The following is a 23275-nucleotide window of genomic DNA, read 5'->3' as shown; positions in this document are numbered from 1 at the left end:
TAGCAGGGGGCAAAGGTTTTCAGGTAGGAGAATTATGTGACCAGATTTATATTTTAGAAAATTTTAGAAAGGAGGCAGCAGATGAAAGGAAAAATGGGGCGGCTGGATCCACTGGGAGCACTCACAGGATCTGCTGGTAACCACAAATGCGAAGTGTCCAGAGAGACAAAGGCAGGGGTCAGGGGGAGGCTCCTAGCCCGAGGCTCTCACAGGAGAGCAGAGAACAGGCCCTCAGGTAGTCCAGGAACAAGCTCCCCAGCTCTCTGCTCAAGTGCCCGCCCAGAAGGAGCTGGCCAAAGCCACTCATAGACCAGGGAGCACAGAAAACAAAACCAGCAAATCACAAGCAAGGAGTGAGCTGGGGCCCATGGGACAAACTCCTTCTTGACCACAACCACTCAAGGGGCTGGACACTTACTGTCCTCAGGGCCTGGATGTATTGGTCAGTTCTATCCTGATCGTTGATCTCTCCAAACCGAGGCCGGTTCCAGAGCAAGTGAGCCTGGCAGTCACACACAGGACGCCCAGGATGGATGCTCTCATTCTTTTCGGGGCTGGGCCAGGAAATGAACCAACAGACACAGGGCATGAGCATGACCTGCTAGACATCAGCAAGAATGAAGACATGACACAAGAAACTTCCCCAGTGAAACAGAGACGGGGCACAGGGGGCACACCCATAGTCCTCCAGAGGGCATGAGTCTAGGCACCGGCTCTTGAGTGGCTGTTAGAGGCTGGAGGGCCCTCCCACTCAAGACTTCTCATATATGTCTGTTCCCAATGGGGGCCTCGCAAACAGTGCTGAAATAGCCAGTCAGAAACTTGCTCTTATTTTATTCTGTTCAGATACAAACGTGCCCACTTGTGCCTCTACAGGGTCTGTAAATGGGGAATTTACATAAATGCACAGTGTCACAGGCCCAGTGCCCCATCCCATGCGGCTCAGGGCACACCTGGTCCTCTGAAGACTGTACCATACACAGTAGTCGTCGTGGTGGGCTACCAGGAAGACGGCTGAGCCCTGTATGACAGGCTCCTCTTGTGGTAGGAAGTACACACACTGCATCCAGTGGTCCCGCCACTGAAATGGGGAACAGAGAATCAGCTGTTACTGAGCTGCAACAAGAGCAATACTTCTAATCCAAGAGCCAAAATCTAAGCCAAACATCAGTTTGCAGGGAGACCACAGTGTGGACTACAGAAAGCTACTGTGGCTGAAGAGATGAAAATTTCAAGTCAGAGAGGCTAATGCCAGAAAGCTTGCTGGAACACTGCTGGCTTTAGGAGGATACAGTGTGGCCTAGGGCAGCCGTATTCAAGAGGGGCTCAGGAGGAGAGGACTCCAACCCCTGCCCTGGGTGTGCACACGTGCGCGCCTGTGCGTGCGCGTATGCGCGCGCAAGTGTGTGTGTGTGTGTGTGTGTAGCGATGGAAGGAGGGAGGCAGAGAGGGAGAGAGAGAAAGCAAATGTGGCAAATGTTAACAACAAGTAAAGGGCATATCAGTGTTTATTTTCACTTATTCTGTGGATTTAGAATTTTTCAAAATAAAACATTGGGAAAATAGTACAGAAAGGTTTGTGTTGTTTATTCTTTTAAATTAAATAGTTTTTAAAGAAATGGAATACTCCAAATTGTGAAATGGTTTACAATGATGCAGAGTCAACCTTTAATAAGCTGTGCTGATCTTTCTTGTTACTATAAACCAGACATACAAGATTCTATCCTAAGAATAAACAAATAAAAAAAGAAAAGAAAAAAGCTATATTCACATAAATATGCATATTACAGAACTACTTATACTAGCAAAAACTGGAACCAATCCAAATGTCCAGCAGTTCAGAAATGAATATATAAATTCTTATGCAGAATACCTGCAGACATTTAAAATGGTGAATGTGAAGACTATGGTGCCCTGAAAAAGACCCATGCATGTGGAAAGAGACCAAAGAAAGGGAGTTCTTCTGGCTGATGGGACCGTGAGCGACTTTTGATTCATTTTCGTTTTACATAATGAGGTTTATTACTTGTAATCTTTAAGCCTCTTTTTAAAAAAGAAAGACCTGACCTAAAAAAGTAGATGCCTGGCTCAACTCTGAGGAGATGACTGCCACCTCATTCTCTGTTATCACCAGGAACTAAGGAAAACTTGGCCCCTGAGACTCCAAGAGCGCCACTCAGCACAAAAGCAAACACAGCTGATGCCAGCCCCACTTCTCAGAAACACAGTCTACCTGACCCAGTTCTGAATTTAACTCAAAGGCAGGTGAATGACATTCTCGTTTATCTAAGATGTCTATTTGAACATGAAAGCTAGAAATGAAAATCTAACCAGATATGTTCTAGGAAGAACAAAAAGTGACAAGGAGGAAAAAAAGCTTCTCTAGAACCCATTATTTGTTCCTTACCACGCAAATTTGATCCAAAGACAAGAGAAGCCTTCCCTGACCCTTCTGCCCCGCTTGCCTAGTGCTTCCCTGTCACCAGGTCCAGCCTCCCAGGTCCTAATGCTAAAGAACTGCTGACAGAATCCACTGTCCAAGGTGAGATGGGCTGAATATATTTCGGATCAAAAGCAGTTTAGGGAAGTCATGAGGGAGATTCATTAACAGCTCTTCAAATTCCTAACAGTCCAAAAGTCACCACCTAAGGACACTAGCCCCACAGTCAGGAGACCTGGGGACGAACACCCACCACTGGTGCTTAGACACGAGGCTCTGCTCCAATCACTGGGCTGGGCTGAGTCTCAATTTGGGCATTCTGTGGTTGCCCAGCATGTCTTATATGAGGATTCAAGGAGAAAATACACATAGCAGCACTTTGAAGATATGCAAATGAAAAGTATTAACATTTTTATGATATTCTTATGATAATTTTGCAACTATCACACTCCTGGAGAGGAAGAAAGCACCTCAGTGTGAATCTCAATTCTGTGGGAGAATTCCCACCTTCCACTCACCCCCCACACACATACACACACACAGCCTGCAGAGGACAGAAGCCACACAGAGGGAAGTTCATGCACACTGCTCAATGCACAGCCGCCTGGACCAGGCGACTGGAGGGTAGAGTGGAGATGGGGGAGCTCACAGGCCCAGGGGGACTGACCGCAATCCTGCAGCAGCCACAACCCCTTGGCCTAAGCAGTAATTCAGAGCCAGGGAGCTGTTATGCCTTCCCCAAAGGCACCCCTTGTGCACCCAGAACCAACAGGTGAGCAATCAAAACAAAGCCAGTGCCCAGCAAGTGGTAACAGGAAGACAGAACACACAGAGAATGGTGCCCAAGGCCTCCCAGGTAGAGAAGGAATGTTCCATTTCTCAGTCCTAAAGTGTCTTTCCCACCTTTTTTTCCTTTGAATGTATGTGTAGAGGGGTATCTAAGACATGCACATGAAAGAAAATTCAAGATATAAAAGGGTCATGGAGTGAAACATAAGTTTCCTTTCTAACCCTAACCTCCAGCCCCTTCCCAGAAGTAACCATTTTTACCAATTTCTGTGAATTCTTCCAAAGATATCCTTATACACACACCACACATATACACTCATAAACACACACATTCTTATTTTTAGTAACACCAACACTGGCATGCCACACACTGTTCTGCACCTCTATTTTTGTATCACTTAATGATAGATACATCCTGGAGATTGTTCCACACCAGCGCACAGGGTTGCCTCACCCTCTGAATGCATGTAGGATAATGGACTCAGCTAGTCCCCTACTGGTTTCTCGGTTGTTCCACTCTTTTCTATTAAATCAGGGGTGCAGTGAGTATCCTGGCACACATGTCATTCTACAAATATATATATGCAAATCTGTCCAGAGCCTAAACAATGACAAGTGGCATCACTTCCCATCTTGATGGATTGGGCCTCGCTGAGCTCCACAGATGCTCTGACAATCACTTTCCTGCTCTTCCCCACAGCTCCAAAACGGTCCACTACCAAACTTTTTGAATTTTATTCACCAAAGGTGAAAAACAGTATCTCACCACAGTTTAAATTTGCATTGCTCTTATGAGTGAGGCTGAACAACTTTTCACGTGTTAAGGAGTACTCTGTGTTTCCTCTTCTGTAGTTAATGTCCTCTACCCACTTTCTATTGAGCTGGAGAAGGTAGATTTTAAGGCCACAGAAAACGAGGCTGAAGACAGGCTGTAGTTCTCTAGTCCAAGCCAATCTGAGGCCCCCCTGGGATTACTCGGGAGGAGAGGGGTATGGGATCTAAGAGTGGCTGTGTCAGGACACAGGGGAGTCAGCCCACCAAAGATTCCCAATGGCTCATTGCGTTCACTGGTGCTGCCCATGAACTTGGCCTGAGAGGTCTACCTTATATCTGACCATAGCTAGTCTTGCTTTTTTTTCTTTTTTTAAACTTTTCTTTAACATTGATTCTGACATAGTCCCTTCCGTCTCTAAATTCTTGTGAATCTAAGGTTCAACACGCTACTTTCTCATGACCAAAAGTGGACAAGTTTCTGGATTTACATGAAAACATGCTCAGCTCCTGCCTCTTACCTGGAGTTCCTTTGGGTCTGAGTGTGCCCAGAATGGGGCCATGGTGCACTTGATCTTCCCCTCAGGGTCCATTTCAATGTCCCACCAGGAAAGAACCACCTGAGCTTGGCCAGACGCCAGAGGTTCAAACTGCCTGATATGGCAGGCTGCTGAACTACTGACTTGCTTGCTGAAGTCCACACTGTGGAAGAATATTTAGGAACTTAAGCATATTTTAAGCTCACACATTCCATTTTTAAGCTTTTATGGTGACCTCACCAGCTTGTTTGCAAAGGACCCTTCAAAGGCAGGTGACATCAGCCAGGTTTCCTTCCCACTCAAAAAGAACTTCCAAAGACCTCAATTCCACCAAAGGTCTCAAAGCACTGTCACCCTGGGTGGCTCCCTGGTACCTGAACATAGGCAGGACGTTGCTGAGGACAGTGAAGTCAGTGGGTGACACCTGGTTCAGTTGAATGTCATAAACAGAGGGTGCCCCAGGGCACTGCTCCACTTCCGATGGGGGGACGATGACCTGCTCTCCATGGCTGGTCTGAACGCGGATGGGAAACAGCTTGTTCCATGACCACATCCTTCTGGACTCTACCAGCTGTGCATAGATGGTTGCTCTATGAGGCACTGCCTCACAATTTTCCTAAGTTTATATTAAAAAGAAAAAAAAAGAACAAAAAAATAAACCAGGTACATGGACCCACAGTAATGTCCATTGATCAAAATATTCCTTAATATTAGGCCTGTTTAGTAATATCTAACGCCTTACCACTATTAGGATAGTGAACTGTTTTGAGCCTAATGCCCTTGGGAAAGAAAAAAAAGGAACTAGATTTCAAAAAGAATACATGTTATGCCTAAAATGATTTATGTCAGATAAGTTCCTAGCTACCTGACACTCTTAAATACTTCAAAAATAAACCTTAATTGTCATCATGCTGATTAACTCCCACACTGACTTTGAAGAAAGAGTCCAAGTCTTCCTGCTAAGCAGTAATTCTGGCATTGGGCTCAGAATTTCCCTTCAGTGCACCTCTGGCCCAGACACCAGAACCTTCTTATTGCACAGCCCAATGGACAAGGGGCCACCCTCAACTGCCCTACTTCCTGGCCTCACTAGGCACTTTCAACCACTCTCCTCACTTGGCTTTGGCACTCATCCAATTTCCCCCCATCTCATTCATTCATCCAATATCCTCTAGATGCCAGGTACTAGGGGCCCAGCCATGATGAGGACATTCACAGCTGCCACCACATGGAAATGACAAACAGGGTTTCTCGACCTCAACACCAGTGACCTCTTGGGCCAGATGATCCTTTGTTGTGGCAGCTCTTCTGTGCATTGTAGGATGTTTGGAAACATCCTTGGTCTCTACCCACAAGATGACAGTAGCACCCCTGTCTCAGTTGTGACACCAAAAATGTCTCTGGATACAGCTTTGGATGAGAAGCTCTGCTTTCCCCCTCTGTCTCCTTCATGAGGCTGTGCTTCCCTGCCCATCCTTCACTGAGGGGACTCCCCAAACACCTGATCTGGACCACTTTTTTCTCCCTCCACACACTCTCCCTTGAGTGACCTCAACCACTCCATCTTCATTTACCAAACACCATCCATCCAAAGGCCTCTCGGTCCTTTCTACTTGGCTGACCCTCAGATAGCTCAAACTCTCTCAGACCAAACTGAACAATCACCTTCACCTCTCCCCCGCCTGCCCGGATCTGGTCCTCCTCTCATACTCCCATTCAACAGGGAGTACCACCAGCCAATCCAGTCGCCTAAGCCCCAACCCTGGCATTATCCTCAATGCCTCCACATCTAAGTAATCACCCAGCCCATGACCACCCTCACCCTCCCCAAGTCTACCTTCTTCAGGCCCATTTCTATGGCCTTGACTGAGGCCACCTCGGCCCAGCGTCTGGACGACTCCAAACACCTTCTAACCAGTCTTCCTGCCTCCCAACTGCTCTCTTGCACCCCAACTGCTCTCTACATGCCTGCCTGTAATGTCACTTCTCTGCTTACAAACCTTTCTGTGATGCCATACTACCTTCTAAAGCACAGTGGCCTTTCTCGGTCTAGCCCTGCCCAACCCTCCAGCCTTATCTGTAACCTTACCTCTCACACTACCCATAATCCCAACAATCTGCAGGGGCTGGGAGACACTGCACCAATTCATCTTTATGCCCTCATCTCCTACCTGACCCATGACCTCTTCTGCCAGTCTCCTAAACCAAATGTCAGTGGTGCTTCTGTCTGGCTCTCCATTTGGCCCATCCAGTCCTTGTCACTGACTAGTGTGGGTCTCAAAAGCAAGAAGGATGTCTCATACTTCTCCCTGGATGCTAGAACACCTTACACATAGGTGACATTCAAAGAGTGTTTGCTGAATTGAACTGAATTTGAAGATATTTTCTTGCCTTTCGTCTCTAACCTACCAAGACTTGGCATTCAAGAGGCACAGAAGTCGTAATTGAGGAGAAGCAGAATCCCACAGGAATCGAGGGGTGTCCCAGGGTGACTGGAGAGGAACTAAGGGCTGAGGCTGTGTAGAGCATGGTGTATCAATTAGAGCTGTGTGAGCCAGTTGAGATCACAGCAATATAGCCGAGGGAGGCCCCTGGTCCCCACCTGCACGAGATGCCTGTGTGCGTGCTCATAGGAAGGCAGTGCTCCCTCCCCAATCAGTTCTGTGTCAAACAACTCTGTGATCAGAATGTTAGCACGGCATGGCATGTCACCATCTGAAAAACACAAGGAAACAAAGTCAGAAGCAAGCAACAGATTAGAAAAAATATTTACAGCAATATGCAAAAGATAAAAGGTTAATAGGTCATTAAATTGAAAGCATATACATATGTTTAAGTATTTACAAGTGCCATCATATCTGCAACTCACTTTCCAATGGTTCAGCAAAAAAATTCATTTTGATATACATATATACATGAAAACGCTAACAATTGGTAAGTCTTGCTTAAACGAAGAGGGGTGTTCACTGTACTCCTCATTCAAATTTTCTGTATGTTTAATATTACAAGGGACTTATAAAACTGATAAGAAAACTATAAACACCCAAAAAGAAAACTAGGCAACACCAAAATAGACAATTCAAAGCAGAAAAAAAATTAATCAAATATACGGAAAATTTTTCAATCTTATTAGTAATTAGAGAGATATAAGTTAACAATTAAATTAGCAAAAACTATTTGAAAAGCAAAAACTGAATACTGGTACTTCAAATATTTCTAGGCAGCAAAGAGGGAAAAAAACAAAAGCAAGAGAGACAGGCTGTCTGATTCCACTGAGACCCAATGATACCACGGAGATCCAGGACTCAGAATCCAGTTCCTTACACTAAATCCCCCTTAATTAAGTTAGTTGCTTGCTACCAAACAATCCCCCAAATAACAGGTGTTTTAGGATAGAAAGATTATGGAGGGTCTTCTTGTTAATTCTATTTTCTAAATCTTTGTAATGTAATGTAATGTTACTTCTACAATTGTAATTTTTAATGAGCCAAGAGATAAAACTGACTTTGGAAGGGGCTATTCATCATGGAGAATTAACTGTAAACACTCCTAATGGCTCATGAATTACAATTTGACAAAGCCCACTCATCTTCCCTATACAGAAGACAAGGAACACAATGATGCAAGAAAGAGAAGCATTAAGGAGGTTCAAAGAAAGGTGCAGTAGAGAGAGCTTGAACCTAGAGAGTCATAGAGACCTGGGCCTGGATCCCACTTTCTAGCTTTGAATCAGTTCTGACCATCACCCACCTCATCTGTAAGACAGGGGTAATGAGATCTGCTCCATGCAGTGGTGGTTAGGACAGCCCACTTCCGATGAAGTACACTTGTGCTCAGTGGCAGCACACCATGAAACGACGCTGAGAAGAAACTTTTATCTCCTGGCACTGAGACCACCCTCCCAAGTGGCAATGCCCATCCTCTCTGATATCATGCCAAACTCCAACTGAAATACACTGTCCCAAACTGAGCCAACCACACCTCATCCACACACACCTGCTTCTCCCTCTGATGTTTCTGCCTCAGTGAACGGCACCACCAGTCACACAGTCCTGAAACCTGATCACCATTTACTAGTTCCAGGAGAGCAGGGACCCTGACTGGTCTGCTCACCATTATACCCCAGTGCCCAGAACAAGGCCTAGCACCCACTAACAGTCAGCAAACATTAGGTGAATTCTTGATTCCTCCTTCTCTGTCAGCCTACATCCAGCCAATCACCAAGCACTGCCAATTCTACCTCCTGAATAATTTTTAAGCCAATTATTTAACTTAAAATGATTTATTGTTCAAATCTGCTTCAAATAAACAAAGCTTTATGATCCAGTGAATTTCAACAAATACTCTTAAGAGCCTGGTATCTAACATGTGAGTGCTAAGTAGAAGGGAGCAGAGGGTGCAGCAGGAGTCTGAGCAGGGGCAGTTACCCCTGGTGCCTCTTCAGTCTTCACCAAATGACTGGATGGATGAACAAAGGCTGCTCCCTGAGTCAGCTGCTGCACATGCCTCAGTGTGCAATCCACCTTGGGGAACAGAAAGCAAACTTAGCTGCCATTTTTGAAAAGAGCTGAGAAAAGAATCTTGGAAATATGCATCTGAGAGCAAAAAGAAAGCTGCAAAGGAGAACCAAGACTGGGAGATGTCACTCAGGCCTGGCAAGAGAGAGCTTCCAGGAGGATCGAATGGCAAAAGTACCAAAGCTATACTGTTTGAGAGGAAAAGCAAGGGAAGACCATCAGCCTTAGCAATGAGGAAGCCACTTGTCAGGCTGGGGAGTGGAAACCAAGTCCCATTTACAAGGGGTTAAGGATCAAGTTGACAACCTGCTCACTAAACAAATATTATTGAATTCTTTTATATGCCAGGCCCTTTGCAAGTTATGGAATGGAATAGCTAATAAAACCACACAGTCCATGACCTCGGGATGCTTCAGCTATGGGTGGATAGAGATATTAAACACATAATTACACAATTATTTAATTATTGCAGTGATAAGCACTACCAAGGCAAAGTAGGAAGAAAGCATATGAGGGGCCTGGCCTAATGCACACAGCCTGGAGGAGAACACAGGGCAAAGAGTCACAGAGAGAGTGACAGAGCAAAGGCTGCTCTATAGGTCATCTCTGTGCTGTCAAGATCTCCTCCTCTGGCCTAAATGGAGTAACTAGGTCAAACTTATCCACCCAGTGTAATCAACTAGAAAATCAGACAAAATATATGAATCAAATGTTTTCAGGCCAGCCCAGCGGTGCAGCGGTTAAGTGCGCACCTTCCGCGTCGGCCCAGGATTCCGCCAGTTTGGATCCAGGGTGTGAACATGGCACCGCTTGGTAAGCCATGCTGTGGTAGGCGTCCCACACATAAAAAGTAGAGGAAGACGGGCACGGATGTTAGCTCAGGGGCAGTGTTCCTCAGCAAAAAGAGGAGGATTGGCAGCAGATGTTAGCTCAGGGCTAATCTGCCTCAAAAAAAAAAAAAGAAGTGTTTTCAGATGTTGAGTAAGAGGCAACACAGTTTGTTCCCCAAGAAGGAGAACAAACAAAGTGACCCCTACTACCGCTCTGGCTTTCGGCCAGCAGGCACTTTCCAGATCACAGTACAGGGACGAAGAAGTCAAACAGGATATGGCAGTCCTGCTGAGGTGAGGAGACAGCAGCCAGAGATCAGAGGAGCGGAGGCAGCTAGGACTTGCAGGGGAGAGAACGAGAGAGGAAGTTACACAGGAAAAGGGCTTCGGAAATCTGTACAGGGCTCCCCTTAAGTCTCTTGTTGGATATATTCACACACACAAAGGGTAAGACACTAGAAGGCCAGGCAAAGATTGACCATGTAGCTACAAAGTGAACAATTTCCAGAGCTCAAAGAAGACTGGGAAACATTCTAGCTGGGATCAGCCAGCACCCAGGCACTTAGCAGAGACCCCAGAAAGGTCATGCTGTACTAGTATGGCTAAAGTAGCCTTAGAGCAGTGGTTCTCAACAGGGAGCGACCTTGCCCCCACCCCAAGCCCGCATTTAACAATGTCTAGAGATATTTTTGGTTGGCACAAATGGTGGGGAGGAGGAAGGTGCTACTTCTTCTACTGGTTAGAGGCCAGGGGTAAACATCCTACAATGCACAGAGCAGCTCCTGCCAACAGAGAATTATCAGTGTCAATAGTGCCACTACTGAGAAACCTTGACTTAAAGCTCCTCTATACCTGCTCCAAAGCTTAAAAACAAGCCCTGAAAGGGTCAAGTTGACCTGCAAGTAACCCAACTGCATGCAAGACAAAGCCTTTTTTTTTGGAGGAAGATTAGCCCTGAGCCAACATCCACCACCAATCCTCCTCCTCTTGCTGAGGAGATTGGCCCTGAGCTAACATCTGTGCCCATCTTCCTTCACTTTATATATGAGACATCTGCCACAGCATGGCTTGATAAGTGATGCGTAAGTCTGCACCCAGGATCCAAACTGGTGAACCCTGGGCCACTGAAGTGGAGCGCGTGAACTTAACTGCTATGCCACTGGGCCAGCCCCAAGACAAAGCTTTTTAAACTTTTTTTTTATTTTTAACTTTTTTTAATTTTTCCCAAGACAAAGCTTTTAAAGAAAGACAACAAAATCCAGCACTCAGCAATGCAAAATTCCCAATCTACACAGCATCCAAAGAAAAATTACTAGACATGTGAAGAAGGAAAATGTGATCCAGAACCAGGATAAAAATAAGTCAAGAGAACAAACCCAGAAAAGACACAGACAGTGGAAATAGAAGATAAGGATGTTAAACCAGTGAATATAAATATGTTAAGTACTTAAAGGAACACACGAACACAATGGGGAGAAAAATGGAACTTATACAGATGAAAAATACATAAAAGAAATGAAAAGTTCACTAGTGTGCTTGCCAGTAGATTAGACACTGTGAAAGAAATGATCAGGGAACCTGTACACCTATCCAAGAAACCATCCATGTCCATCAACAGGTGAAGGGATAAATAAATCATGGGAAATACACACGAGTGCTGCTCAGCAATGGAAGATGATGAACTCTTGACAAACAGAACAACATAGATGAATCTCAAAAGCATCATGCTACATATGGCAAAGAAAGCAGGCATAAAAGAGCATAGACTGTATGATCCTGCTTACTCAAAATTCTAGAAAAGGCAAATCTAATCTATATATGTATACATACACACACTTTATTTATTTATTTACTTATTGCTGTGGAAGATTTACCCTGAGCTAACATCTGTTGCAAATCTTGTTCTTTTTGTACACGAGCCACTGCAACAAGGCCACTGACAGACAAGTGGTGTAGGTCCACACCTGGTAACCAAACCCAGGCTGCTGAAGCAAAGTATGCTGAACTTAACCACTAGGCCACCAGAGCTGTCCTTTAATCTATACTGAAGAAAGCAGATCACTAGGTGCCTAGGGCCAGTGATATGGGGGGACTGACTGTAAAGGGTCATGAAGAATTTCTGTGGGCATGATAGCAATATTCTATTATCTTGATTGTGGTAGCAGTTATGATTGCACTTACATTTGTCAAAACTCATGAAACTATACACTTCTATTGGGTGCATTTATTTTACGTAAATTATATCTCAATGTTGATTAAAAATGGGATAATCATTTGTGCACTTTTTTTGCATGTATGTTATGTTTTAAAAATAAATAAAGGGGGAGCCAGCCAGGGCAGAGTGGTTAAGTTCAACAGCTCTGCTTTGGTGGCCCAGGGTTCATAGGTTTAGAACCTGGGCACAGACCTACACACCACTCTCAAGCCATGCTGTGGTGGCATCCCACATACGAAACAGAGGAAGACTGGCACAGATGTTAGCTCAGCGATAATCTTCCTCAAGCAAAAAGAGGAAGATTAGCAATAGATATTAGCTCATGGCCAATCTTCCTCACTCAAAAATAAATAAATAAATAAATGGGACATTAACCCCTTTTGCGCATGTTTCAGATTCTCCATAAAAAAAAATTTTTTTTTTAAAAGGGAGAAAAATGTTGACTTTAGGTAGATGCTTTATTCGAAAATACTGCATTGGGGCCAGCCCGGTGGCACAGCGGTTAAGTGCACACTTTCTGCTTTGGTGGCCCAGGGTTCGCTGGTTTGGATCCCAGGTGAGGACAAGGTACTGCTTGGCAAGCCATGCTGTGGTAAGTGTCCCACGTATAAAGTAGAGGAAGATGGGCATGTATGTTAGCTCAGCGCCAGTCTTCCTCAGCAAAAAGAGGAGGATTGGCAGTGGATATTAGCTCAGGGCTAATCTTCCTCAAAAAAAAAATAAATAAATAAAATAAAATACTGTATTTTTTAAAACTGTGATGATATCCGTAATCTCACCCCAGAAGCTTCTTTTACAGATCTTTCCACTGTGCTCTCCACTGTGTATCAGTGGCATGCGAAATTTTAGAAGAATGATTCAAACTCCTAGACTATAAAACATATTCTGGAAACCTGGAGAGACTGTGCCATACAGGCAAATCTCTCATGCTGGATGCTGAAGCAGGCTGTCAGAACTAAGCAAACCTCTTTCTGCTATCTACTTAGTTTCACTTCTGTCTGATAAAACTTGAAACTCTAAGAGCTAAGCCACACAAGAATTCCAACTTGCTTAAAGCAAAAGGAGGTTTTGTTTGTGTCACTATTGTTGCTCTTCATTAGTTCTGGTTTACTACTGCTGATTTGTTTTAGCTTGTAGACAAGCAAAGTGCCTATCTTCCGACCACCACATGGAGAGGCCCGGTTTCTTTGTGATTACCTGGAAACATTTATTCGAGGTAATTAGAATAAACCTTTTCCATTTCTCCTACAAAAGAAAGTAAAGCTTTTGACGCAGGATGTGTTGATCTTACCCGGGCCTACGGTCACCTCAGTGGAATGCTTGTTGATAACCTTAATCTTATCACTGAAGCCATTTTTCTCCACAATCTTCACAGCAGCATCAGCCATAGGCTTGAAAACCTGGAAATTAGAGCAAAAACCCAAATAAAAATGAGCAACAAATTAAATAACATCCTACCACCCAAGATTAGCAAGACATGCCTTAATTCTGGTCCTAAGATTTGAACAAAAAGAGGCTTCCACTACAGAATTTCCTCCTGAATATACAAAATGCACCTTTGTATATGTACCAAAAAATACAAAATACTTCTTTGGGCTGATTTGATCTAAATAAACAAGATCTATGTAACTTAAATACTTTATTCTTCAAATGTGTGTCATGAAAATGAATACAAAGGGATGAGATTCCTAACTTGCAGCTAGGCATTTCCATTACAGTGGGGATGCAGGGGGTACCAAGGAGGTTGTACTTCCTAGTTAGGACGGCAGGTGTCAGTGTCATGCCAGAGGGAGCCAGGAAGAGGACTTGCCTCACAAAACCATTATCTGTGATCTGGAAAGTGAGAGTGTTACCATATTAGACATTAAGTGTGAGCAGGTCACCCTCTTGCTCAAAACTGTCCCAAATCCCCAATGCTGGCAGAACACAGCCTATATTTTCCTATGGTATTTGAGGCCTCCATAACATGGACCACCTTACTTCCCCCAGCCTTACTCCCCTGCCACAATGATGCTCCAGCCACAGTGATCTCCTCATTGTGCACCAGGCAACCCTAGGCCTTCCCTGCCCTACCCCCAACCTGCCAAAGCAAACCCAACTTTCCAGGGCAGCACAAATCCTCCCCACTCCAGAAGCCTTCCCTGAACTCTTCACATGTCCCTAGACAAGCCTTCCACTCTTACTTTCCCGCCTGTCCAATTTAGAGTGCACAGCTCCAACCACATTAGAGCATAAAACATACAGAGACACATGTGGCCACACAGAGTGGAAATACAACAAAATGATAAAGTAACTGGTCACAATGACAAGATTTCCATTTTTTCTAAGTCCTTTTCTGCATTTTCCGTATTTTCTACCATGAACACACATTTCTTTTATTATAATCAAGGGAGAAATGCTATATTCTTCTGCAGAGAATATATATGTGCTCACCTAGAAAAAAAAATCTTCACAATTTGTTTCAAATTATTTCCAGTATCTGGATTCACGTTTTTAGATGTAGTTTGAGGGCCTCAAACCCTCAGTTCTCACCAGTCACTTTGCCTCCACCCAAAAAGAATCACAAGCTCATACCATCCCCTCGGCCCTCCTGCCTCTTGACAGCTCTCATCTCCTCTGCTGACCCTTCAGGCTCTGACCTTCACAGCCTCCTCTCCATCCAGCAAGAACTCAAGATCTCACCCAAAACATATCTGAAATGGACCCTGAAGCTGATCCCAACATCATTTGTGTCCTCCCTCGCCCCTCAAATCAATTTGGGGAACTGACCTTTCGAGCGGTGTACCTGTCTGGTCTAAGGGTAACTGAATCTCGCTTGCCAGGTCGATGAGGTAAATTAAATGGGATTTAACCTTATTCTGACCAACGATATTCAAGGAGAGGTTTGCTAGAGACTCCTGGGTAAGTTCTTCTTGTTCTTAAAAAGGAGGAAGAAGGTGAGGAAGCCAGGACCACGCTTTGTTTTCAAGGCATTTCTGTAGAAATCACTGCAACCATTACACCTTCCTCAAATACTCCTTCCTTTTCTTTTCTTTTTTTTTGAGGAAGATTAGCCCTGAGCTAACTGCTGCCAATCCTCCTCTTTTTGCTGAGGAAGACTGGCCCTGAGCTAACATCCATGCCCATCTTCCTCTACTTTATATGTGGGACGCCTACCACAGCATGGCTTGCCACGTGGTGCCATGACCACACCCACGATCTGAACCGGCGAACCTGGGGCCACTGAAGCCAAACATGCACACTTAACTGCTGCACCACCAGGCCGGCCCCTACTCCTTCCTTTTCAAGTGGACTAAAAGAGAAGTGTACAGTCAGTGTCTGAAATTTCTTTTTTTTTTTTTTTAAGATTGGCACCTGAGCTAACAACTGTTGCCAATCTTTTTTTTTTTTCCCTGTTTTTTCTCCCCAAATCCCCCCAGTACATAGTTGCATATTTTAGTTGTGGGTCCTTCTAGTTGTGGCATGTAGTACACCACCTCAGCATGGCCTGATGAGCAGTATCATGTCCACGCCCAGGATTCGAACCAGCGAAACCCTGGGCCGCTGAAGCGGAGCATGTAAACTTAACCACTCAGCCACGGGGTCGGCTCCTGAAATTTCTTATATTCCATCCACTCCTCAACCCTACTCTCTCCTGAAACATCACCTGAAGGAGGTCGCCTAGCTGCCAACCCAACAGCTTTCTCTTAGTTCTCGTCTTGCTCAACTTCTACACCTGTGCTAATACAGTGGCCACACATAGCTATATCTAAATTGATTAAAGTTGAATAAAATAAAACCTTCAGTCCCTCAGTCATACTCGTCACATTTCAAGCGCTCGATGGCCACATGCAGCTAGGGACCATCCTAGTGGCCAGCACAGCTGTAGAAGATGTTCATCATCACAGAAAGTTCTATTGGACAGTGCTGCTCCATAACATCCACACCTGTTGACTGCTCCCTCTTTCCCACTATTTCCATGTAATCGGCCCCCACTTGGCTTCCACCTCTGCCCTCTAGTGTCTCTTTATGTTTGTCTGAACTTGACTTTACTGGCCACTCTTCTCTCAGCTCCCTAACGCAGGTATGTTCCAAGATTTGCTCTTCTCACTCTACTCTCTCTCCTTGGACAATTTCCTACACGGCCAGCTTCACCTGCTACATCTTTAGCAAGTGAGTTTCAAATCCACTTGTATTTGCGACTCTCTAAGGGTTCGGACTTCTATTTCTAGGAGCCAGCACGTTCTATCTCACTCATTCTTCTGGACCTGTCTTTCTTGTTGCCACACAGCTCAAGCAGAGCTGAAAACCATAAAAGCAGTCCACAGACAGGCTAGAGATTCAAATAGGTGGTCACTAAAGCAAAAATGATGCCACCATAAGCTGTCAAGAGCCAAATGGAGGTCGTGTCAGAGTCACAGACCAGAGCAGCAAGAGAGAATTAAACATCTAGGTAAGTAAGATGGGAATACAGAAAAACCTAATAACACGGTCCTCCCAATTGCATCAAAAATAAGATGTTCTCACCCTATATTTTTAATTATGGTCCACACACACACACACTGGCCCATGCTCCAGAACATGCCTCTCCCAAAGTTAACACATCCAACATGAAACGCATTATCTTTCCCACAAAGGAAGTGTCTTCCTCTGACACTTACCAGTCAATGGCCTTGCTGTCCCCTCAGAAACCCTCCACAGAAAATTAACTCTCTCTCACTCACACTCACTCTCTCTCTCACACACACTCACTCTCTCTCTCACACACACTGTGGGACTCAAGTCTTTAAAAACCTCTCTGGGTCTTAATTTCTTCATTTGTAAAGTAAGGATAATAAAATATACTTCAGGCTATCAAGGCAACCATCCTAAAACACAGATTTCTTTGCATCTGCTCAAAAACCTTGATAACTCTCTAAAGGCAAAGAAATGGCTCTTAATCCTTTTTATAAAATCATGAGACAAGTGTACAGAGTCACATACACACACATACATACACACAGACATATATACCACTCTCAGGATTTTCATGGAGATCTGAAGCCCATTAGTCTTATTTCGGGTTAAAAAAATCTAACTCAAAAATTAATTAGAGTTAGCAGCCAGCCCCGTGGCGTAGTGTTAAGTTTGGCATGCTCTGCTTCAGTGGCTGGGGTTCGTGGATTCAGATCCTGGGCATGGACCTACACCACACGTCAGCCATGATGTGCAGTGATCCACATACAAAATAGAGGAAGACTGGCACGGATGTTAACCCAGGCTAACCTTCCTCAAGCAAAAAGAAAGGAAGATTGGCAACAGATGTTAGCTCAGGGTGACTCTTTCTCAGAAAAAAAAAAATTAGAGTTAAAAGTCTTTACTGTGGCACTCAGGTCCTCCACAGCCTAGCTACAATCTACCTTTCTGGGTTTTTCTACCAGGACACCCTTTGCCACAATTGTGGATGACACTGTTCCCCAAATACACCACAATATTCCCTCAACCTAAAATGCCCACCGTTCCAAATCCTACGCACTGTAGGGATGGCGGGGTGGGGCGCTGCAAGGAGTGTGGGTAGCACACCCTGGCGTGCTGACCTCCAGACTTCATGTGAGACAGCAAACAACTTCTGCCCTGTGTAAGCCACTGTTATTTTGGGACTCTGTTATTTGCAACTCAATCACCATTTGAACCAAACTTTGTAGGGTTAAGTGTTTAAATACATGTCTCCCTCGCCAAACACTTGGAAGAATATGCACCAAAATTTTAAGAATGGTTAACTTTGGGTTAACACACTATTTTTATTTTACACTTACGAAATTTCCTATAATTATATGTATTATTTACATTATCAGAAAAATAACATTTAATGTTTTATTAAAAGAAAAAAATGACACTGTCAAACTATTGGTAAATGTAACAAGATAGCTGGCTCTGTAGGGACATTTAAGGTGGCGGATCTCAACCATGCTGGACATTCCCATATCCCAGTGCCCAGGCCACATCCCAGAGTAATTAAACCAATATGGGGGGGCCTGGGTATCAGTATTTTTTAAAGCTCCTCAGTGATTCTGACATGCAGCCAAAGCTGAGAACCACTCTCTTCAGAGGAGAAAACAAGCTCCTGCAGGAAAGAACTGTGTGTGACTCAGCTGTATATCCTCACAACACAGTCCTGTGCTTGGCACGGAGTGAGACTCTAAGAATGTCTGTGAACAAACCGACAGGCAAAGTGCAAGGGACATAGGGGACTTCCCACACAAGATGCAGGACACGCACCTGAAGAGTGTGCCTCACCTCAATGGCATAGCAGAAGTCGGCACCTGCTGTGACTGCCATCATCGACAAGAGTCCTGTGCCGGTGCCAATGTCGAGAACCAAGGCATTCTGTCCTCTGTCCTTCACCCTGCTCACAGCAGCCTGGATACCCTGGTAATATTTCATATTCTAAGAGAAAGGGAGAAATAGCTGTCATATCAGTTACGATAAAAAGTAGAAAGGCACTTGGTGCGGTTCTAGAGTCACGGTCAGCAGCAGCCTCTCTGGCCCCTCGAAGAACAGCAGTGGCTGGCTGAGTCAGGCAGGCCTTATGAGACTCCAAGAGCACTGAATCAGCCTCCTGTCCTCTTTTAAGCAACTGTCTCTCCCCTCCACACCCATTCTTCTATACTTGGCCTAGAGATGCTGGGACTGGAGCTCCACAAACCACACTCTCCTTTTTTCTAGCTGTTAGGTACAGACAATGGGGAAGCCAGAGGGCGACTGGAAGGTAAGAGGAGTGAGAAAGCTTGTTCCTTCCTGCATGGCTACTGCTCTCATCAGTGTCCTCCCAGGAGTAGCAGCTAGTTCGGGACCCCAGCTTCTCCCACCACTCCCCTAACCAGCCCCTGGCCCCTCAGAAGTAGCACAGCACTTGAGCAGCGATCCCCCTCAGAGAGCTAAGCACCAGCTCCAAAGAGCCTTTCCTCCATACTTCTAGGTCCTGGAAACCCCATCTTCTCCCTTTGTTTCCTCAGCCCTGGGCAAGGTAACTGCTTCCTGTAGTTACTACCACTGGGTTACCTCGGTGCTTCCATTTGCTGCCCAGTCCTCCCACACCTGTGTAACCAACTCCCTCTGCTGACATATGGAATGTGGCTTTTGGTCTCCTTACTGGACGCCACGTCATACAATCCTTGTCTAAAATATATTTTACCCCTCAGGAAATAATTTCTTTGTATTGTGAAGGTTTTTGGTTCAGGTCTTGAGTAACTCAAACGGATACAGCTTCCATCTGTAATGGTTTTGCTGAATAAGTGCCTCGATCCTCTGCTGAAAATAACTAAAAGTCATAGAAACAACATTTATAAATCTTTTTAAATGAACTAATGACCTGGCAAGTTAGTAAGGAATATTAAGAAGCCATATACCTGAAAATGGATCCACTCTAGTTGAGCCTTAAGTTGACTACCCTACCAGCTGACACCTTTTTTTTTTTTTGAGAAAGATTAGCCCTGAGCTAACATCTGCCACCAATCCTCCTCTTTTTGCTGAGCAAGACTGGCCCTCAGCTAACATCCATGCCCATCTTCCTCTATTTTATATGTGGGACGCCTGCCACAGCATGGCCTGACAAGCGGTGCCATGTCCACACCCAGGCTCCAAACCGACGAACCCTGGGCTGCCGAAGCAGAACGTGCGAACTTAACTGCTGCACCACCGGGCTGGACCCCAGCTGACACCTTGATCACAACGTGTGGGAGACCCAGAGCCAGGGGATCCAGCTAAGCTGAGCCCAGATTTCTGACCCACAGAAACTCTGACATATTAAATCTTTTAAGCCATTAAATTTTTGGATAATCTATTTTGCAACAGAAGATAAGTAATACAGGACTGGTATCAAAAGGACAATATTCTCTGACCACAGTGCAATCAAGTTAGAAATCTTTCTTTTTTTTTTTTTTTTGAGGAAGATTAGCACTGAGCTAACATCTGCCACCAACCCTCCTCTTTTTTTTTTGCTGAGGAAGATTGGCCCTGATCTAACATTCATGCCCATCTTACTCTACTTTATATGTGGGACGCCTGCCACAGCATGGCTTGATAAGCCATGTGTAGGTCTGCACCCAGAATCCGAACCAGCAAACCCCGGGCCACCAAAGCGGAATGTGCAAACTTAACCACTGCACCACCAGGCTGGCCCCCAAGTTAGAAATCTTAATAACAAAAATATAACTTAAAAAAAAAAAAGATTTTTGAACATTAAGAAATTCTAAACTCACAGGTAAAAGACTAAATCAAAGGGGAATTAGAAAATATTTAGAACTGAATAAATTTTTTTTTTAATTATCTATCAGGGGCCAGCCCTGTGGCCGAGTGGTTAAGTTCACACGTTCTGCTTTGGCGGCCCAGGGTTCCGCCAGTTCGAATCCTGGCCACAGAGAGGGCACTGTTCACCAAGCCATGCTGAGGCAGCATCCCATATGCCACAACTGGAAGGACCCACAAATAAGAAAATACACAACTATGTACTGGGGGCCTTTGGGGAGAAAAATAAACATTAAAAAAAATCTAAAATTATATATCAGGGCCAGCCCTGGCGGCCTAGTGGTTAAGTTCAGCACACTCTGCTTCGGTGGCCTGGGTTCAGTTTCTGAGCACAGACCTACACCAGTCATCAGTGGCTACGCTGTGGCAGTGACTCACATACAAAACGAAAAAAGAGGAAGACTGGCAACAGATGTTAGCCCACGGCAAATCTTACTCAGCAAAAAAACAAATAAATAAAACAAAATGTTGGGGCCGGCCCTACGGCCGAGTGGTTAAGTCTGCAAGCTCCACTTCAGTGGCCCAGTGCTTCTCCGTTTGAATCCTGGGTGTGGACATGGCACTGCTCATCAGGCCATGCTGAGGCAGCGTCCCACATGCCACAACTAGAAGGACCCACAACTAAAAATGCACAACTATGTACTGGGGGGCTTTGGGGAGAAAAAGGAAAAATAAAATCTTTAAAAAATAAAATAAAATGCTGTATCAAAACTCATGGAATGGCTAAAGCAATATTTGGAGAGAAATGTATTAGAAAAGACAAAAGATGAGGTAAGTATCCGCCTCAAAAAATTAGAAAGAGAACTGCAATGTAAATTCCAAATAAGTGGACAAAAATAATAAAGAACTAAAATTAATGAATTAGGAAACAAACTTAAAACAGAGAAGATCGACAAGGATAAAAGTCACTTATTTCAAAAGACTAATAAAATCAACCTCTGGTAAGACTAGTCTAAAAAAAAGGTAGAGGGAGAGAAAGAAGTACAAGTAACAGTGGGGATGAAGGAGATAAAAGGGGCAGGGTATCAGTATGTGTACTACAGATATCAGAGAGATTCAAGGATTTTATGAACTTTTAGGAAATAAATTTTAAAAATTCAGACTAAGAAGATAACATTGTATTGTAGGTTCTAACCAACACACTAGAGCAAGAAAAGATGCAAATAAGGTCTAGAAAGAAAGAAAATTGTTATTATTCACAGATGAGATGAATGTCTCTAAAAAAAACGTGAAACACCTGCAGAGAATTATTAGAACAGAACTTAGAAAGATTACAGGATTCCAAATCAATCAATAAATACCAAGTGAAATTTTACACATCAGCAACAGCCTTTAAAACTTTGGCAAAGGAAAGGATTTCTAAAACGAGACAAAAAGCACCAACCAATAAAGGAAATATAAGATAAATTGGACATTAAATTTAAGAACTTGGGTTTATCAGATGAAAAAACAACCCATAAGCTAAGAGAGATCACCTGCAATACATATAACTGACAAATGACTGATATCCAGAATATATAGAAAATTGCTATAAATCACTAAAAGTTATAAAAGAGGAAACAAATGACAACAGCTCATACTCAGCAGCAATCAGGGAAATGCAAATTGAGACTAGTTTAAACCTACCAGATTGTCAAAAATTCAAAAATTGGTTAATATCAAATACTGGTGAAGATGTGGACCAAGAACTATCATACACAGGCGATAAGAATGTAAACTGGCACGAACAGTTTGGAAAAGAATTTGGCATTATCTGTAGAGCTGAACACACCTAATGGCCAGCAATTCCATTCCTAAATATACACAGCCTATAGAAAAGTGTGCATATGCATCAGAGTTCAGGTACTGGAATGTTCCAACAGCACTACTTACAAAAGCAAAAAGCTAGAAACAACCCCAAAGTCTATCAAGAGAAGAATGGGTAAGTAATGATATACTTACACAATGGAATCCACAGAGCGGTGAAAATAAATGAACTATAATAACTACACGCAAATGGATGAATCTCAAGAACAATGCTGAGGAAAAAGGCAAGTCGCAAAGAATAAACACAGTAAGATGCCATTATATAAAGTTCAAAAACAAGCAAAACTAAGAATTTACTTTTTAAGGATACATAGTAGGTGGTAAAACTATAAAGAAAAGCAAGGGAGTGATTGATACAAAATTCAAGACAGTGGAACTTCTGGAGGAAGCAAAGGAATGCAATCAGGAGCACACACGGGAATTCTGAGTAACAGTAACGTTGTATTTCCTAAGCTGAGTGGTGTGTCTACGAGCATTTCCTTTATTATTATTCTTTAAACTGTACATATACATTCTAGACTCCTTTGCGTTATATGTCACAAGAAAAAGTTTTTTAGGGGCCGGCCCGGTAGCTCAGCAGTTAAGCGTGCATGTTCTGCTTTGGCGGCCTGGGGTTCGCCAGTTCAGATCCCGGGTGCAGACATGGCACCGCTTGGCATGCCATGCCGTGGCAGGCACCCCACATAGAAAGTAGAGGAAGATGGGCACGGATGTTAGCTCAGGGCCAGTCTTCCTCAGCAAAAAGAGGAGGATTGGCAGCAGTTAGCTCAGGGTTAATCTTCCTCAAAAGCCAAATGTGCTTTACAAAATACAGTCTGCAGTGACTTCTAGAGATTTTACTCTAAAATTACAAACTGACAACAGAAGGTGAAATATCATGTAATTAGAGAAGTTTTACCTAGAGGAGATCATGGACATTAGCTAGTATATCCCACTCATTTTAAATCCTAATAAACGAGGTCTGCAGAGGTCCCATGTTTTCTCCAAAGTCACACTCAGGTCGAAAGCAGAGCCAGAGGAAGGACTCAATCTCCCAACTGATTTCCCAGTCACTAGCCATACTGCCCCTCCACATCATTCTAGCATCACACCTCCAGTGGGAG

At 44.1% G+C, this 23275-nt stretch overlaps 1 protein-coding gene across 3 annotated transcripts in view; it reads right to left on the bottom strand.

Moving 5' to 3' along the window:
- Positions 1 to 23275, bottom strand: part of PRMT7 (protein arginine methyltransferase 7) — a 48169-nt gene that overhangs the window by 16424 nt on the left and 8470 nt on the right. For all 3 annotated transcript variants that reach the window (XM_046680919.1, XM_046680918.1, XM_046680920.1), the window contains exons 4-10: positions 18357 to 18506; positions 13393 to 13501; positions 7142 to 7254; positions 4914 to 5155; positions 4522 to 4702; positions 954 to 1081; positions 419 to 554 (exon numbers count right to left, since the gene is read on the bottom strand). In XM_046680919.1, coding sequence (XP_046536875.1) covers positions 419 to 554; positions 954 to 1081; positions 4522 to 4702; positions 4914 to 5155; positions 7142 to 7254; positions 13393 to 13501; positions 18357 to 18506 — 1059 coding nt within the window. The remainder of the gene's footprint in view (positions 1 to 418; positions 555 to 953; positions 1082 to 4521; positions 4703 to 4913; positions 5156 to 7141; positions 7255 to 13392; positions 13502 to 18356; positions 18507 to 23275) is intronic.

Source organism: Equus quagga, chromosome 13, assembly GCF_021613505.1.
Source record: "Equus quagga isolate Etosha38 chromosome 13, UCLA_HA_Equagga_1.0, whole genome shotgun sequence".
NCBI lineage: Eukaryota > Metazoa > Chordata > Mammalia > Perissodactyla > Equidae > Equus > Equus quagga.
Note: the sequence above shows the minus strand (reverse complement) of the source record. Positions and strands in the feature narration are given on the sequence as shown.